This window comes from Gymnoscopelus braueri, assembly GCF_963280865.1.
Source record: "Gymnoscopelus braueri genome assembly, chromosome: 17".
NCBI lineage: Eukaryota > Metazoa > Chordata > Actinopteri > Myctophiformes > Myctophidae > Gymnoscopelus > Gymnoscopelus braueri.
Genome location: NC_137617.1, coordinates 47393727 through 47412839, shown reverse-complemented (window position 1 = coordinate 47412839; position 19113 = coordinate 47393727). Strand labels below are relative to the sequence as shown.

At 43.4% G+C, this 19113-nt stretch overlaps 1 protein-coding gene across 2 annotated transcripts in view; it reads left to right on the top strand.

Moving 5' to 3' along the window:
• The first annotated feature begins 1954 nt into the window (after window positions 1–1954).
• The window catches only part of qki2 (QKI, KH domain containing, RNA binding 2), a 35163-nt gene continuing 18004 nt past the window's right edge, over window positions 1955–19113 (top strand). For both annotated transcript variants that reach the window (XR_013934903.1, XM_080456117.1), the window contains exons 1-4: window positions 1955–2864; window positions 10268–10416; window positions 13618–13734; window positions 18800–18943. Coding sequence is in view for 1 of the 2 variants with exons in the window: in XM_080456117.1 (XP_080312243.1) it covers window positions 2723–2864; window positions 10268–10416; window positions 13618–13734; window positions 18800–18943 (552 nt within the window). In the remaining variant the exon portion in view is untranslated. The remainder of the gene's footprint in view (window positions 2865–10267; window positions 10417–13617; window positions 13735–18799; window positions 18944–19113) is intronic.

The window sequence follows — 19113 nt, the reverse complement described above, 5'->3', positions numbered from 1 at the left end:
ACAAACAAATACAAGAATACAAGAACCGCAGGGGAGCGAGCGGTCCGCGAAAAACAAAATTGGGCCGATTGTGTTTTGGGGCGAGTGTTCCGGTTACCTTTGAGAGTGCAGGTACACAATGAGGCCCCCTGGAGTGAGTGAGTGTAGAAATGTAGTGGCCCTCTCCATCATCAAAGCATAGCCCAGCCCTGAGCTATAGCTAATGCCCCACACATTCATGCACTCAAATCCAGTGATGGAAAAAGTACTCCATTTCTTTTACTTAAAGTATCAATACTGCAATATAGAAATACAACGTTACAAGTATCAGTCCGGAATTAAAAATGTACTTGAGTAAAAATATTGGCATCAAAATGTACTTAAAGTACCAAAAGTTAAATTACTCATTATGCAGAATGTCCTATTTCAAGTTTTCAAATGTATAAAAACTCTTTTGAAAATAGCAGATCTACAAGTATTGTGAGCTTGTAGATCGGCTATTTTCCAAAGGCCGAAATGTATACAGGCCTGAAGGGGTAAATGTATGTTTTGTAATAATAATCAAAAACTACAAAGTAACTATAGTTACCAAAGAATTCAAGTACAAAATTTGCCTTTGAGATGTAGTGGACTACAAGTAAAAGTATTGGAAATTGGAAATACTCAAGTAAAGTACAAATACCTCAAACTTGTACTTGAGTAAATGCACTTAGTTTACTTTCCACCACAGCTCAAATCCGTGTCGGTCTGCGTGCGTCAGTCAGTGGCAGTGTGTCTGTGATTTATGACAGGTTAAGTATAGACCCCCCCCCAGCACCCTGTGTGACCACTGACCACCCTCATAACAATTCAATGTCAATGGGACCCCCTGCTGTTGCCCTGCCCCCCCCCCATGGGGATCAAACACAGTGTGTCTTTACACCAGCGGTGTATTATTTTAGGTGCACGGCCACCTGATGCAAGGCCAGGGGCCACGGCAAAAGGCCCTAACATGGGAATGGGTGTCAGTGTGACAAACAGGCAGACAGGGCACCTGCACGCACGCACGCACGCACGCACACACACACACACACACACACACACACACACACACACACACACACACACACACACACACACACACACACACACACACACACACACACACACACACACACACACACACACACACACACACACACACACACACACACACACACACAGTGATGGACAGTAACTGCTGGCTGTAGAACAGGTGCTGTGCATACCTATGTAAGGCCTATTATACTGTGTGTGTGTTGTGTTCTACTCGTTGTGTTGTGTTGGGTGCCGGTGTGTTAAGTGCGTGCATGTGACACTGTGTGTGTGTGAGAGAGAGAATGAAAGAGGCTAAGAGGGGGGGGGAGAGAGACACACACGCACGCACGCACACACACACACACACACACACACACACACACACACACACACACACACACAGACAGACAGACAGACAGACAGACAGACAGACAGACAGACAGACAGACAGACAGACAGACAGACAGAGAGATGTTTTACTCATGCACCATCTCCTTTATTTATGTCATTTAATTGTTTAATTGTTGTTTAATTGTTAATGTTGTTAATTGTTATGTTGTTTGTTGTTTATGTCATAATTGTAATTGTACTTTGGCAGCACAACACTTGTAAAATGTCATGATGACAATAAAGCCTGTTGAATTGAATTGAGAGACAGAGAGAGAGAGAGGGGGGGGGGGGGGCGAGAGACAGAGAGAGAGGTAGAGAGACATTGGGATTGGGGTGGTGGGTGGGGGTTGGGTTGGAAGCACACAGAGGGGAACAGCCTCCTCCCCTTTCTCTCTCTCTCTCTCTCTCTCTCTCTCTCTCTCTCTCTCTCTCTCTAGCTCTCTCATGTCCGCGTGACCGCGCAGCGCGCTCCCTCTGCGCCCCGTGCAGCAGCTCCACTGATCATATGATAGAGAGAGAGAGAGAGAGAGAGAGAGAGAGAGAGAGAGAGAGCAGTAACACTAGAGAGAGAGAAGACACTTTTAGTTGAAGTTATTGAACCAACAGGTTGTGTCTCTGCTTTACTCACCGCGTGGAGAACAAGAAACAACAACTCTATCACACAGAGGAGGAACCGATACACACTGGAAACTTTGTAACTTTTTGAAGGGAGTTGGATACACAGTATCCAGAGAGGGTGTGTGTGTTTGAGTGTGTGTTTGAGTGTGTGTGTGTGTGTGTGTGAAAGAGAGAGAGAGAGCTCTCGCTCCGGGAGGGAGGGGAACATATGAGGTATTTTCAGGGGAGAGGCTTTTTGAACTGTTCAGCCTTCAGTTCAACATCTATCATCTATCAGGAGGTCTAACGTTTCACCCAAACTGCACCGGACTGGCTTCATAGTGGATCACTGCACTAGATCTACCGGATCTAATCCACTTCTAGACCGCCTGGTTTCACAGTGGATCACTCGGATCTTTCTACAGGATCCATCCACTTCTAGTCTAGACCGCCTGGCTTCACACTCACAGTGGATCACTTTGATTTAGAGGATCCAATCCAGTTCTTCTAGACAGCCTGGCTGCATAGTGGATCACACTGATCCACAGGATCCCATCTGATCCATCCAGGCCGAAATCACTGCGGATCTGCTGCTTGCTGCTGCTGCTGGTTGGTCCCATCAACAACAACATCATCCAGACTTTCCCCACACAACCACACCATTAACCACCATTCCAGCCTGTGGTGCTCCAGAGCCATCATGGTGGGGGAGACAGAGGTCAAGGAGAGACCCAAGTCCAGCCCGGACTACCTGATGCAGCTGATGAACGACAGGAAGGTCATGAGCTCTCTGCCCAACTTCAGTGGGATCTTCTCCCATCTGGAGAGGCTTCTGGATGAAGGTAAGGATGGAGATGATGGAGTCACTTCAACTTATTTTTTGTGTGTGTCAGTGTGTGCAATATATAAGTTCTTATTCCTTCTAGGCTAGACCAGTGGTTCTCAAACTTTTTCATGTCAAGGACGCCCAAAATGATATGTATTTGGCTGCGAACAAGCCCATCTCAAAAATATTTTTTGTGCCAGAGATTTTTCAAAAATAGCAGATATACAAGCAAATAGCAGATATACAAGCTCATAGCGTGGCACAGAGTGCCGCGCTATGAGCTTGTATATCTGCTATTTTTGAATAGCCAAAGTAGAAAATATGGTTAAAGTGGTTCAAATGATTGTGACGCTATAATAAATAATTTTGCTGGGGACCCCCTGGTACCCCCCCAGCCCAAGGACCCTTGGGGGTCCCCTGACCTCACTTCGAGAACCAGTAGGTGGACCAGAGAGACATGATGATGATGATCATAGTGTAATATCACATTAAAAGTGATTTGTAGGTCACTTTTTTGTCACCTAAATTTGAATATATATCACATGCCTAAATGTTATACATAGGCTTGCCACTTAAAACTCTACTGAAATGATATGTGGAATAACGTGAATGATGCCACCGCCTTGACACACGCACACGCACACGCGCACACACACACACACACACACACACACACACACACACACACACACACACACACACACACACACACACACACACACACACACACACACACACACACACACACACACACACACACACACACACACACACACACACACACACACACACACACACACACACACACACACACACACACACAGAGAGACAGACACAGAGGGGCAGTTGGTGCTGGATGTGGGGGAACAAATAGTCAGTTGTTAGCCTTTCCCATGGTGACCTAATGCTGTGGCTTATGCAGAGTGTGTGTGGGCCCATCCCCGGACAGGCACGACAACATGTCAATGTGAAAATATTTGATTTGGAACGCTTTTTTGATTACAGTCAGTCAGCCGCCCCAACCCTCCCTATAGTATACACCCTCCTTCTGTTGTTGTTGCTTATCAGCATCAACATCTATATGTGAAGTCAGTCATTCTCTACCTTTTACATTTACACTACATGGACCCCCCCCCCCCCCCCCAGTTTGATCAAATGTTTTTATCTCTAGGGACCACAGTCTATTCTACGCTGTAGAATCCGCAGTGTCATATATTGTAACTCTGAGAGTTTAGGGTCCATTTGCTTCCATTTGTACACTCTCAGAGTTGCAGACCTGTGGAGTGTCCATTTTTTTGGACCCCTAAGTCAGTGGTTCTCAAACCACAAACTGACATGTATTTGGCTGCGGACCCCCATCTAAAAAAATATTTTGTGCCTGGGATTTTTTTTAAATAGCAGATCTACAAGCTCATAGTGCAGCACTCGGTGCTGCGCTATGAGCTTGTATATCTGCTATTTTTGAATAGCCAAAGTATAAAGTGGTTAAAATGATTGTGATGCTATATTAACACATTTTGCTTGGGACCCCCTGGTACCCCCCCCCAAGGACCCCTGGGGTCCCCGGACCCCACTTTGAGAACCAATAACCTAAGTAGTCCCCGGACCCGACATTGAGAAACAGTCTGGGTGGGGGGGGTGGGGAGGGGGAGGGGGAGGGGTAAGTTACCCCGGGTAACCCATAACTACAAAACAAAACACATCAACAAATCAAAATGATGTGAAATAATTCTCAAATGATCAGGTAGAGCCTATAATGTGATAGTGTTTTATCCCATTTAGAACCGAGGCCGATTCTGATAAAAAAAAGTTTTCTGAAAAATATCACATTTTCATATTTTTTTTAAATGATGATGCTAAATAATACTGTATGTAGCAACGGCTAATGTGACACAGAGGTGTCCTCGGCTTGAAAGGTATAACAACATATAGGTGCTCCAGGTGTAAAAATGCGATACATTTGGTCAACCACAGACCTATAATACAGCCCATTCATTAGTTTCTTCCAACTTGTAGACACTATCATCATCAAAGATGTTTGGGTGAAGACAGACAGGTGTCGGTTCTCTTTTATAAAAGAAGAAAAAAAGATGGATGAGTCATTTCCGAATGGACCCGTCCCAGGCGTCCCATGTGAACGCCCGTCGCCCGGACAAAAAAAAGCCCCCAAAGCTGCTGCTGAATGCAGGGTTGTTCCGGGACATTGTGCCCCCCCTCCCCCCTCCCCCCCCTGCAGTCTGACACACAGAGCAAACCCCACCACTACTCAGTGTTGCCAGATTTTGTGCGAGAAATAAGCAACCAGGTCTATGAAAACAAGCACCAAAAGAAGTAACTATTATTATATTATATGAGCACTTTATGCATCGGCTATTTGAACATAGCCGATCTACAAGCTCAGAACGCGTGGCGATGCACAGCGTTGTGAGCTTGTAGATATATTGTAGAATATCTTCAAAACAAATATTGAAAAAAACATTTTAACAACACAAATCTGGTACAGGGAGTTCCTGACACCAAATATTATCAGATGTAATAATATATTAATCTGGGGGTCCTTAACATGACAATCACTGGTCACTGGTTAAAACAACGTCAGGATAAAGAAGCCCAAATAAGCAACAACTACACAAGCCCCCAAAAAACGCAACAACTACCCAATGTTTACAAGCAACTTTACTAAACAAGCCCAAAGTCGCTGATAATAAACAGACATGGCAACACTGCTCCTGGTTCACTTCATGTGGAACTCAACTGTCTCTCTCACAGCTCTCTCTCACACACACACACACACACACACATACATACATACATACATACATACATACATACATACATACATACATACATACATACATACATTACATGACGTCTAAAGAATGAAGGCCATGTTTTCTAGTAGTGATCGTTGTGTCTCTCTACTGTAACTGGCTCTCAGAGGGGGTCCGGGGCGGGACCTCCCAAGGGGTCCCTGAGGGGGTTCCAGAGAATCCCCAGCAAAATGAGTAACGGTTTAAAACACTTACGCCCTATTTTCTTGTAAAATAGCCAAATCTACGAGCTCATGGTAAGGCGTTGTTGTGAGCTATAGATTGGCTATTTTTGAAAGAATCTTGACAACCTTTGCCAAATCCTTAATTATGGGGGTCCCCCCCCCCCCTGGGATAAATGCTGTAAGGAGGATGATCCACAGAATTTTGGGGGGTTTCTTGACATGAAAATGTTTGCGGAGAACAGTTGTGGACTCAAGTACTGTACTTAAGTACAATTTTGAGGCATTTTTACTCTACTGGAGTATTTCAAATTTTCTGTGCTTTAACTTCTACTCCACTACATCTCAGAGGCAAATATTGTACTTTTACTCCCAACACAATTATTTGAAAACTTTAGTTACTTTGTAGATTTAGATTCTTATTACAAAATATGCATTAACCATTTTAGCCTTATATATTCTTTGGCTATTTGAAAATAGCAGATCTACAAGCTCACAACGCGACACGTTGTGAACTTGTAGATCTGCTATTTTCAAAAGATTTGTATACATATTGAACTTGTGAAAAGGGACATTCTGCATAATGAGTTCTTTTACTTTGGTACTTTTAAGTACATTTTGATACCAATACCTTTTTGAAGTTTTACTCGAGTACATTTTTAATTCCGGACTTTTACTTGTAACAGAGTATTTCTACATTGCAGTATTGATTCTTTTTACTTAAGTAATAAATGTGAGTACTTTTTCCACCACTGGCGGAGAATCACTGCTATAATATGTATCACACACATCATATCTCACACTGGTCATGGATGTTCCTGTTTGTGGCATGTAGGGAAACAGTGTGTCCGGGTCTATATATAAACACATGGTGACAGTTTGAAGTGTGTTGAGATAAGGCCAGTAACACAGCACTGTGTTCTCTTATCCCATTCAACCCAGGGAACGCATAGCTGTGTCATTCATTGTGGGCTATTCTGAAAAAGCAGATCTGCGAGCTTGTAGATCTGCAGTTTTTTCCCCCAAAATATTTAGCAAATATTTGAATATATATATATATATATATTTTTAAGCGAACATTTGTACTCAAATTTTTGCTGCTGGGAATTCTACAAATGTCTTCTAAATGCTAACAGTTTTTTTTTAGAAAAGAAAAACGTACGTTGCTATAATATCAGTGGTTCTTAAACTTGTTCATATCAAGGACCACTGAGTTTAAAAAATATATATATATATATATATATTCAAAGATTTGCACACATTTTCACGATTTTCTTTCTCCAAAAATAGCAGATCTACAAGCTCATAGCGAGCTTGTAGATCTGCAATTTTTTTTGAATAGCCAAATAAATCTAAAATGACACAGATGTCATTCCCGGATTTAATGGGTTAACTGCGTCTCCTTCTCTCATTCTCCTCTCAACAGAGAGGAGAATGGAGGGAAGGAGGAGAGGAAAAGGAGAAGTGAGACACTTCTCCTTTTCTCCTCTCCTCCTGCTCCCATTCTCTCCTCTCAACCCGCTCTCACTTCTCCTTTTCCGCCAGCGTGCTGCGTGACCTACTCCCTCGTTTCCGTTGACAGTGTGACTTTTAAAGTCTCACTGCCGTGTTTGTGTGTGTTTGTGTGCCACTGTATAATAATAATCGCCTCTGGGCCTCTTGCCATGGAAGTATGACATTATACTGTGTGTGTGTGTGTGTGTGTGTGTGTGTGTGTGTGTGTGTGTGTGTGTGTGTGTGTGTGTGTGTGTGTGTGTGTGTGTGTGTGTGTGTGTGTGTGTGTGTGTGTGTGTGTGTGTGTGTGTGTGTGTGTGTGTGTGTGTGTGTGTGTGTGTGTGTGTGTGCGCTTAATAGTCACCTTTGCGGCAGCGGGTCAGAGTGGGTTATTAGGGGATCATAGCTGTCATTGTAGCTGTGGCTGTAATTATAGAGAGCTACTATAGTTATTATGGCTGTGACTTATCACTCACAGGGCAGGGAGACATGCCTGTTAGCCTGCTGAGGTCAGATGATATTTGTGACTCGAGGCACTCATTCTGTGTGCGCACGCGCGCCTGTGTGTGTGTGTGTGTGTGTGTGTGTTGAAGCGCTCGAGGAGGCCTGGGTGTGTGTGTGTGTGTGTGCAGTAGCCACTTATTATGGAGCTCTCTAGCATGCCATTACAAATGCATCATAGGGTAGCATTGGTCATCTGAGTTGGCCCATAAACAAACAGGGAAGAGCAGCTCTCACTCATTGAAGGTTATCGCTAGAGCCGGACCGTTACCCAATTATTTTGGGGAGGTTCCGACGCCGATCCCGATTTTGGAGAGTTACTTTGTCCACCGATTACGATGGTTAGAGCCATATTTAATATTTTGTCAAAAAGTGCTGAATCCATGTTGGGAAAACAAAGTTTTTTCAAAAATTAAAAAATCTTCAGTTACAAGCTTGTAGATCTGCTGTTTTTAAGGATAGTCAGGTTGGAAGTTATTGATAATTGGGACACTTAAGCTGCATAATTGACGATTAAGCCAGATAATGACCGATATCGGCCTAGCTCTACCGATCACTCAGTCTGTGACACTGGGTGAAGCGCACACACACACACACACACACACACACACACACACACACACACACACACACACACACACACACACACACACACACAATTTGTGCTTTTGACAAAATTCCAAACCTTAATTGTGATTAATGACAAGAAAAGACCTTGAAAACGAAGAAATCGCCAAAATCACAGGTTTTGATTTAAACTGTGCAACAGGTGTGGTTTGTAATTGTTAATTCCCTGCGTTGAACCGGTGGTCAGATTCACATTCAGACAGTCTAATATGATCAAAGTCACGAGGACACTTTGAGAAATGATTAGTTTGTGCATGGCCGCGGTTCAGTGACTTCCCTGTGTGTGTGTGTGTGTGTGTGTGTGTGTGTGTGTGTATGTGTGTGTTTTAATAACTGTCCTTCTCTCTGTCCTTAACCAGTGTTGCCAGATTCTGCGAGAGAAATCAGCAACCAGGTCTATGGAATCGAGCCCAAAACAAGCGACCACATGAGCACACTTAATTACATCGGCTATTTGAACATAGCTGATCTACAAGTTCACAATGCATTGTGATGCCACGCGTTGTGAGCTTGTAGATCCGCTATTTTCAAACAAATCTTGAAAAATAAAGGATTTTAACAACACAAATCTGGTACCGGGGTTCCTGGCACAAAATATTTTTAGATGGGAGGGGGGGGGGGGAACAAGCCCTACTAAGCAACTTTACACTTTAGAAACAAGCCCCCAAAAAAACACAACCTGCAAACAGAAAAACAGGCCCAAAGTCGCTTATAACAAGCAGACATGGCAACACTGGTGACTTCCCACTGTGTGTGTGTGTGTGTGTGTGTGTGTGTGTGTGTGTGTGTGTGTATGTGTGTGTGTTAATAACTGTCCTTCTCCCTGTCCTTAACCCCAGACGGTCCTCTCACACACACGTTACTTAGAGCAGGTGACTCACGCTAACCTCACGTAATTCACTGAGATTTACTGAAGCCCAGAAGAGTCCCACTGTGTGGGAACGTATTAGAGACAGTGGTGGAAGAAGACGCCATTTATTTTTTACTTAAGTAAAAGTGGCAATACCACAATATAGAATACTCTGTTACTAGTAAAAGTCCTGTATTCAATTACTTGAGTAAAAGTATAAAAGTATTGGCATGAAGATCTACTTAAAACACCAAAAAGTAATATACAAAGAATTTGTCTACTTAAGCTCACAATGTGTAGTTGTAGTTTAGCTTGTGAGCTTGTAGTTTTGTTCCACCACTGATTGGAGAAGACAGATAGAGACACAGATTGCCAGTATAAACATGAGGCCTTATTGTCAGCTGCTTGGCTAGATTCTGCGTGCGTGCGTGCGTGCGTGCGTGCGTGTGTGTGTGTGTCCTTCAGCCTTTCCGTCTGTCTGTCTGTCTGTCATGAGGCTCCAGTTTCACCAGTTGTAATGATGATGAGTCATCATGGCTGCTTGGGCCATCATGTCAGAAGGTTGCTCTCTCATCTAAAAGACAAGCGTTGAGTTAAAGTGTTAATTTAACTCTGAGAGTGTCAGAACTCTAAACCAAATGGTCTAAACCAAACTCTTCGGTGTTGATTTAACTCCGGGGGGGTGTTACAAATGGAACCATAAGTGTCCATTTGTTTCGATTTGTAACACCCCCCCGGAGTTAAAGTTAACACTTGGGATTTTAAAGTGTGTGAGCAACCATGCATTTCCTCCACCCGTTAGTTAAGTCACCTCAATTCAACCCTGTCTAACACCCCCCTCTCCCTCTACCCCCCCTCTCTTTTTTTTCTCTCTCTCTCTCTCTCTCTCTCTCTCTCTCTCTCTCTCTCTCTCTCTCTCTCTCTCTCTCTCTCTCTCTCTCTGTCTCTCTCTCAGAGATCGGACGAGTGAGGAAGGACATGTACAACGACACAATGAACGGGGGCGTGCCCAACGGGCGGGACTGCGAGGATCTCCCCGAGCCGATTGGTCCGGTGGCTCAGCTGCAGGAGAAGCTCTACGTGCCCGTCAAAGAATACCCCGACGTGAGTGGACCGTCCGACCGGCCGACGGACCTCTTGACTTTTGACCTTCTCCCGAAAGGATACGATTGTCTTTTCACTCACACCGGCTTATCGTTGCAAAGCTAACATGTAGTTAAACAATGAAAAGACGTGTCGGCCCACGATCACAAGAATATAAACAACCAACCACTTTTTGATGAAAAACTATTTAATCACCATTTTACTTCCTCTTTGTTTCATCAGCGAAAAAGTGTCTAAATTGAATATAAACTCTTATTTAATCACTGAAAAGGTGTATACTATAAACTGAATCTAGACTTTATTTTAACAGCGTAAAGGTGTCTAAACCGAATCTAAACTTCATTTTAACAGTGAAAAAAGATCTAAACTGAATATAAACTCTTATTTAATCACAGAAAAAGTGTGTAAACTGAATATAAACTTCATTTGAACAGTGAATTAGTGTGTAAACTTGAGTTTACCCCCAACCAGGCCCCCACACTGAACACCAGCTCAGACTTCAACTATCTGAAGCTTTGTAGATCTATCTATATAACCACTTAAACCTTTGTACGCTTAGTTGACTGGGGTCCCACAGGGCCCTACACGTGGTCCCGCTCCTTTTTTCCCCCCTTTAAACCAAATCTCTTCGCCGAAAATAGCTGATTTACAAGCCCACAGCGTGTCGCGTTGCCCCGAATGTTTGCCTCAGAATAGAGAGGCTCGGGCTCATTCATGTGGTTAAGATGCGTTGATCCTCATGAATGGACAAGCACACACACGCACACGCACACACACACACACACACACTCCTTATCACTCGATAGATGCGTCCAGTGACAGGCTATCCTCGTTCTACACACACACACACACACACGCACACGCACACGCACACGCACACGCACACGCACACACACACACACACACACGCACACACACACACAGAGAGCGCGGTGGAACAGTTGAGATCAGGGTTAAATATAGAGAAGCAGATACTCTGTCTTGTCAGAGTGTTTGTTTGTTCGTGTGCAGTATGTGTGTGTTTTTGTGTGCGTTTTGTTCTGGTGCAGGTATGTGTGCCAGTGTGTGTGTGTGCGCTGCACGTGCCTGAAGTCCGGCGCTGTCTTTTTAGAATGAGAGGAATGCCCAGCAGTGGGGATTAGGTTACCAAAACATACCCAGACACGTAGGGTGACTTCAGCGGAACACAACCGGACAGGGAGAGAGGGAATGAGAGAGAGAGAGAGAGAGAGAGGGAATGATAGAGAGACAGAGCGGCTGAAGGGGGGTGGAGTTGAGAGAGGGCAAAAAAAATGAGCTAGAAAAATAGGTGCAGGGGTCATGAGGGAAGAGGTTGAGAGAGACAAGATGGAGGGTGACAGAGAAAGAGATTTACACAGTAAAACATCTATTTGTTGTATGATTTAGTATTTATGGCTTAAAGGCCAAGACCACTTTGGTAGAGGTTTGGGTTGTGTAGTTACCTTGCCATGATGTAACTCCAAAGGTGGACAAGAAATCCTTGATTAGGAATTGATAACACATTGACTTAAATTGTACGCTGAAACAGCTCTCAAAGTCACTCTTTTAACACATAAACAATGACAAACAAAGTTGATTTAGACAATATAGAACATCACAAAAAAGTTAGTTTTCTAAATAAAAATGTTTTTTTTAAATTGTAAAATCAACAATGACATTTTTATTTAAAAAAAAACGGTACTGGGTTTGGTGATGTTCTATATTGTCTGAATCAACTTTGTTTGTGTTCGTTTAGTTTCATCGTACAATGTAAGTCAATGAGGAGTATATTTTGAATTATCAATTTCTAATCAATGGAGCAATTATTTTAGATTTCTTGTTCACATTTGGAGTTACATCATGACAAGGTGACTACACGACCCACACCTCTACCACAGTGGTCTTGCCCTTTAAGTGGTTAAGAAGAAGAAGTATAAAGTGGGGGGAGAGACGGAACAGATCAAGACAAATGCTCCGCACGCGCAGGCGTGGTGCGCATCACGCATTTCTGTCCACGCAAACAAACACACACACACACACACACACACACACACACACACACACACACACACACACACAGACACACAGACACACACAGACACACACAGACACACACACACACACACAGAGGGGCAGCTGCCTACTTAATCACACAGTGTTAGTGACAGATAAGGTTAAGGGAACATGGCTGTCCTGCCATTCCGACACACGCAATAATGAGCTATTCCTGTCTCCGTCCGCACACACACACACACGCACACGCACACACACACACACACACCTCGGCGACATCACATACATTTCTAGTGACGCATTCACACCACGGAACAGTTCCTCACATATTATTCTGAAAGGCAGTCCGTCTGTCTGTCTCTCTGACTGATGTTGTCTTGTCCTGATTTGTTACAGTTCAACTTCCTTGGGGAGGATTCTGGCCCCCTGCGGGCTGAGCTTGTAGATCCGCTATTTCCATTGTGTTTTCATGATATTGTCGTGTGACAAAGTATAAAATTACGTTTAAGTGGTTAATAGATTTGTTCATGTGTAAAAATAAAATAATAAAACAAACAGACGGACAGATTATCCAATTAACACATTGGGTGCCAGAGATTTATTCAAATATTATACGTTCAGTGCCGGCTATTCTCCCATCCACTTACGTTGATACGTTTCGTGCTGTAGAAGCGGAAGTGCATGTAAACGAAGCGTGCGTGCGAGACGGCGGAGGGTCCCGACTAACGCCTGGAACAATAATATTTCTAACGCGATCCTCCATTGCAGAGTGATCGCCGATCGAAAACGGCTCTATTCCACCACGTTAAAAAGAAATGGAGATATTAAGCTTTTAGTCAAGGAGATAACATTGGAAAGGCCGACCGGAAAGATTTTTTGACATGGATCCACATCCGGCCTCTCCTTCTCAGAAACTCCTTGGATGATCCCAAAGTTTCGTTAGAGCGCCCCACGTGGCGCCCAACGTATAAAAATAAAATTGGGTCAAAAACGGTCCGGACCGTTTTTGAGAATCCAAACGAGGAGTGCCCAAAACGGTCCGGACCGTTTTGGGCACTCCTCGTTTGGATTCTCAAAAACGGTCCGGACCGTTTTTGGTACCCGATGTGTAATCGATTGAATAATCTGTATCTGTCTCTCTGTCCGTTGTCTTGCCTGATCGTGGCTGTTTGTGTGTCTGCCTTGCAGTTCAACTTTGTGGGGAGGATCTTGGGCCCGCGCGGCCTGACCGCCAAACAACTGGAGGCAGAGACCGGGTGCAAGATTATGGTGCGAGGGAAGGGCTCCATGAGAGACAAGAAGAAGGTACTGAAACACACCATATCATCACTCCTACTCTGAACACACCATCACTCCTACACTGAACACACCATCACTCCTACACTGAACACACCATCACTCCTACACTGAACACACCATCACTCCTACACTGAACACACCATCACTCCTACACTGAACACACCATCACTCCTACACGGATCCATTTGGATTTTTACCTTTCTTACCTTTGTTCCTAATTTAGTCGTTATGTCAATATCCCCCCCCCCCCCCCCCCACACACACACACACACACACACATGTCTGCTGACCCCTACAGTGGGTCACATGGGAGGGTCTAGACCAGGGGTCTTCAATGTTTTCAGGCCAAGGACCCCCTAGCTGAGAGAGAGATGAAGCAGGGACCCCCTCTATATTGTATAAAATTGTGTTTCAGAACTTTTTTTTTTTACTTGGTCTGCTCTTTTTTCCCTCTACACCTAAACCTCTTTGCCAAAAGTAGCAGATCTACAAGCTCACAACGCCTCGCAGCGCGAGGCGTTGTGAGCTTGTAGATCTGCTACTTTTTTGGCTAAAGTTCTCCTCAGAAAAAGGATGCTATAGGGTTCAAGGTAACGTAAAAAGTAAGGTACGGTAAAAAAAATAAACATATCACACAAAGATTTGGCGGACCCCCTGTAGTAACTCTGAGGACCCCCTAGGGGTCCCGTACCCCCTGTTGAAGACCCCTGGTCTAGACAACCGTGTGTCTCCTCCGATACAAACGGAGTCACCAGCCATTTCTGTTCACCTGACAGTGAGGAGAATCACAATCACTTGTATTGTCTGGAGTTTGTTGCATGTTTTCTGGGGCATATCAGATGAACGCAGTCTTTCACTGTTCATTGGTGAAGTGATAAGAGTCTAATGTGTGTGTGTGTGACATAAGGGAAGGTACTGGTCCACATTAGGGCTGTCAACTTTCCTCAGAAATGATATTCGAATATTGGTCTTAAAAATTGGCAGATATTCGAATATTATTATTATTATTATTATTATTTTATTTTTTTAAACAATACAAAAAACAATGTTTCGAGTGCTCGGATCCAATAAAACATATATTTTGTTTGTTTTTATAACTTGTTTTTTGTATTGTCCCTGTCAAATAAACATAAAAAATATGTATATAAATATATTATTATTTTTTATATTCGAATATACATATTTCCCCCATATTCGAGGAATATTCGATATTCTAATATTAATTCACCAGCCCTAGTCCACATAAAGGAATGTAATCCACATGAGTAAGGAAGTCATCTTAATGAGTTTGACTGGGAGGACGTTAACGCGTGTGAACATGCTATTCATCCCAGTTTTTAAGCCTAACTTATGTGCCATGGTGTCGCGCCAAGAGCAGTGTGTGTTGTGGACGATCTGCTATTTACGCGAACGTCCTATGTTTACTGTCGCTAGATCTCGCAAGAGAGTGTTGCTGGGACAGGAAAAACCTCCCCCAGAAAAAAACGTGTCTCTCTGAAAAGAGCTATTTTAAGTGTCAGAATGTTGGGAAGATTGTGTGGCTTGTGGCGATGGGGTCCAATATTTAGTTCAGTGACCATGGGGCTAAAGAGTGGTTTAGAAGCTGTGTTCACGTTCACATAGCAGATATACAAGCTCGCAGCGCGGCACACAGTGACACGCTGTGAGCTTGTATATCTGCTATTTTTGAACAGCCAACGCAAAAAATCTAAAAATGACACAGATGCTTTCCCGGTTTTAATGGGTTATTTAGAGGTCGCTTTCCTTTGCATGTGTGTGTGAATGTTGACGGCATGGTACAGAAGGGGCTCTGGGCAGGAATCGAACCGGCAACCTTGCAGTCACAATTAAGGATGCTGCTCTAGCCGGTACGCTATAGTATCATGTGTTTTAGGGGTTAATTGAACTAATTGATTGAATTAATTATAGAAAATAATCGATCTTGATAAAAACACATGTTTTCTAAAATAAAAAAATAGCAGATCTTCAAACTAACGAGGCACAAATCTGCTATTTTCACTATTTTTGTGTGACACGTTTGTAGGACAAATGATAAAATATTCATAAAGTTTAATTGGTTAATCAGACTAGTCGAGTTGGCCAATTATAAAAATAAATAAATAAATAGAATCCTTTCATGTTGATTTGTCGATTGACACACCTCTCAATTAATGAGTTGGAAAAAGTAATTGACAGAACAGTCGCTAAGAAGATAGTTGCAGCTTTATTCCCACGTCCACCCTTCCCTTATCTTTGTCTTTATCCTCTCTCTCTTTCTTCCTCTCTGCACTGTCTCTTCTTCACCCCCCCCCCCCCTCCCCTTGTCTTTCTATCTCTGTCTCTCCCTCCTCCCTCCCTCTCTCCCTCTCTCCCTCCCTGTGAGTTTTCAGGGCTTCGTTTTTCCTGGTTGCCGTTAGCATTTTCAGTGCTGTAAAGTAACTGTACATTTACTCAAGTACTGTACTTAAGTACAGTTTTGAGGTACTTTTACTTTGCTGGAGTATTTCCAGTTTTCAGTACTTTTACTTCTACTCCACTACATCTCAGAGACAAATATTTTCCGGTGTATTTACGTTCATGTGACGTTAATTAATATGCTCTGTCCTGTCTAAATAAACAAATAAAGTAAATATTTTACTTTTTACTCCACTACAATTATTTGAAAACTTTAGTTACTTGTTACTTTGTAGATTTTGATTTGTATTAGCCTACAAAACATAGTGACCACTTATATTTGTATACGTTTTATACATTTGAATACCAACATTTTGATACCAATACGTTTGAATTCCCTACTTTTACTTGTACCAGAGTATTTCTACAGGGCAGTATTGATACTTTTACTTTAGTAAGTAATGTGAATACTTTTTCCACCGCTGAGCGTGTTGGCCTCGTCCGCCCCGGTCTCTCCCCTCGGTGTTTGGGGGCTTTTGGACAGAGTCAGGACTGAGTGGAGAGCGTCCAGCATTCTTTCCTCCTCCTCCTCTCCGGAACATTCTCTGACCGCACACGCATGCACACACCCTGTAGAGCAGTGCTTCTCAAACCTTTGTCATGTCAAGGACCCCCAAATTGATATGTACGTGGCCCGCGGACCCCCGTCTGAAAATACGTTGTGCCAGGAACCCCCAGAAGCAAAGATTTGTGTTAAAAGGTTTCGCCTTTAAAAACAAAAATATTTAAAGATTTGCACAATTTTTTCGAGATTTTTCAAAAATAGCAGATCTACAAGCTCATAGTGCGGCACCGAGTGCCGCGCTATGAGCTTGTATATCTGCTATTTTTGAATAGCCAAAGTACAAAATATGGATAAAGGGGTTCAAATTATTGTGATGCTTTATTAGCTGATTTTGCTGGGGACCCCCTGGTACCCCCCCCAAGGACCCCTGGGGGTCCCCGGACCCCACTTTGAGACGCAATGCTGTAGAGAGGAACGGGGAGGATGAGAAAGACAGACGGAGAGAGAGAGGGGGAGAGAGAGAGAGAGAGGGGAAGGCAAAGCAGAGAAAGAAACAGTCACTGCTGTTAATTTCGTTCCAGCGTCTCTATTCTGGGGGGGGGGTGAACATTCGCCCCGAAAATAGCAGATCTACAATCTCGCATCACGTCACAACAACACGTTGTCTTGTAGATAGATACAGGCTATTCTGAGCTTGTAGATTGGCTATTTTCAGCAAAGAGATGTGGTGTTGAGGGGGATAAAAGGAGCAGACCTAGTATAGAGCCCCTGGAGGAGACCCTGGGAGACCCCGATCATCCAAGTATGTAGGGTTTAAGTGGATGAACCAAAAAACCCTCCCTTCTCATCATCTACTTATCATGACCTCAGAAGACTTTGTTTCCAGTGGTGGAAAGTACATGTACTCAAGTACTGTAAAATGTTGAGGTATTTTTTACTTTACTGGAGTATTTCCCATTTTCAATACTTTTACTTCTACTCCACTACATCTCAGAGGAAAATATTGTACTTTTACTCCACTACAATTATTTGACAACTTTAGTTACTAGTTACTTTGTAGATTTTGATTATTATAACAAAAACATACTTTAACCACTTCAGACCTGAAAATAGCCGATCTACAAGCTCACAATGTGTCGTAAGCAACACATTGTGAGCTATATTTAAATCATTTCATACATATGATAACTTGTGAAATGGCACATTGTGCATAATGAGTACTTTTGCTTTTAGTACTTTGAAGCCAATACTTTTGTACTTTTACGCAAGTACATTTTTAATACTGGTACTTTTACTTGTAACAAAGTATTTCTACATTGTGGTATTGCTACTTTTAGTAAGTACAAAATGTGAGTACTTCTTCCACCACTGATTGTTTCCACAACCACTCTGAGAGAGAGAGAGAGATAGAGAGAGAGAGAGATAGAGACTGAGAGAGAGAAAGAGATGGAAAGACAGAGAGGTAGACAGATATAGAGAGGTAGACAGATAAAGAGAGGTGAACAGATGAGAGAAAGCATGTTTTTTCGTAATGTTCCACAGAGAGCAACAGGAGGCCCGTCAGAAAGAGGCCAGGATATAAAAAACAACATTAAAATGCAACAAAGTAGAACAACGGGTCACATTGTGCAGTAGAGCAAGAGCACCATCATGGATGTTATCAAATATAAGAACTTGATCAACGCGTGTATGTATGCCTCTGGAGTTACACACTACACAACCTTGAACCGTGTGTGTGTGTCTCTCTCTCTCTCTCTCTCTCTCTCTCTCTCTCTCTCTCTCTCTCTCTCTCTCTCTCTTCCTCTCTCTCTTCCTCTCTCTCTCCCCCCCCCCCCCCCCCCCGGAAAAGTCTGGGACAGCTATGAAATCCCCTCTGTCCCAGAGACCATGCTTTCTGCATCTTTAAATGTCCTCAACCCATTTTAAGCCTATTAGCATTTTATGCTAATTTGAAGTTGACTGAGGGCACTCGAAGCGAAGCCCTCACAAGTATTGTAGATCTGCTATTTTCACCTATTTTCGATGCTGTCCTCCTAACATTTTGCTGTAGCTCACAAGTGTATTTATCCAAACCTGTGTGTGTGTGTGTGTGTGTGTGTGTGTGTGCTTCAGGAGGAGCTGAACAGAGGGAAGCCTAACTGGGAGCACCTCAGTGAGGACCTCCATGTTCTCATCACGGTGGAGGACACACATAACCGCGCCCAGGTCAAACTGCAGCGCGCCACCGCAGAGGTCAAGAAGCTGCTCATCCCCGCCGTGAGTATACAGTACACTACTGCCCACGCTCAGTCTGAAGCTCCGCCCCCCTGACCGCTGGTCACTCCCCCCCTACTTAACCACTTAAACCCTATATGGTTGCGAGGAGTCCCTCAGGGCTCTATACTAGTGTATTTTCTGTTATGGCGCTGCGACACGTTGTGAGCTTG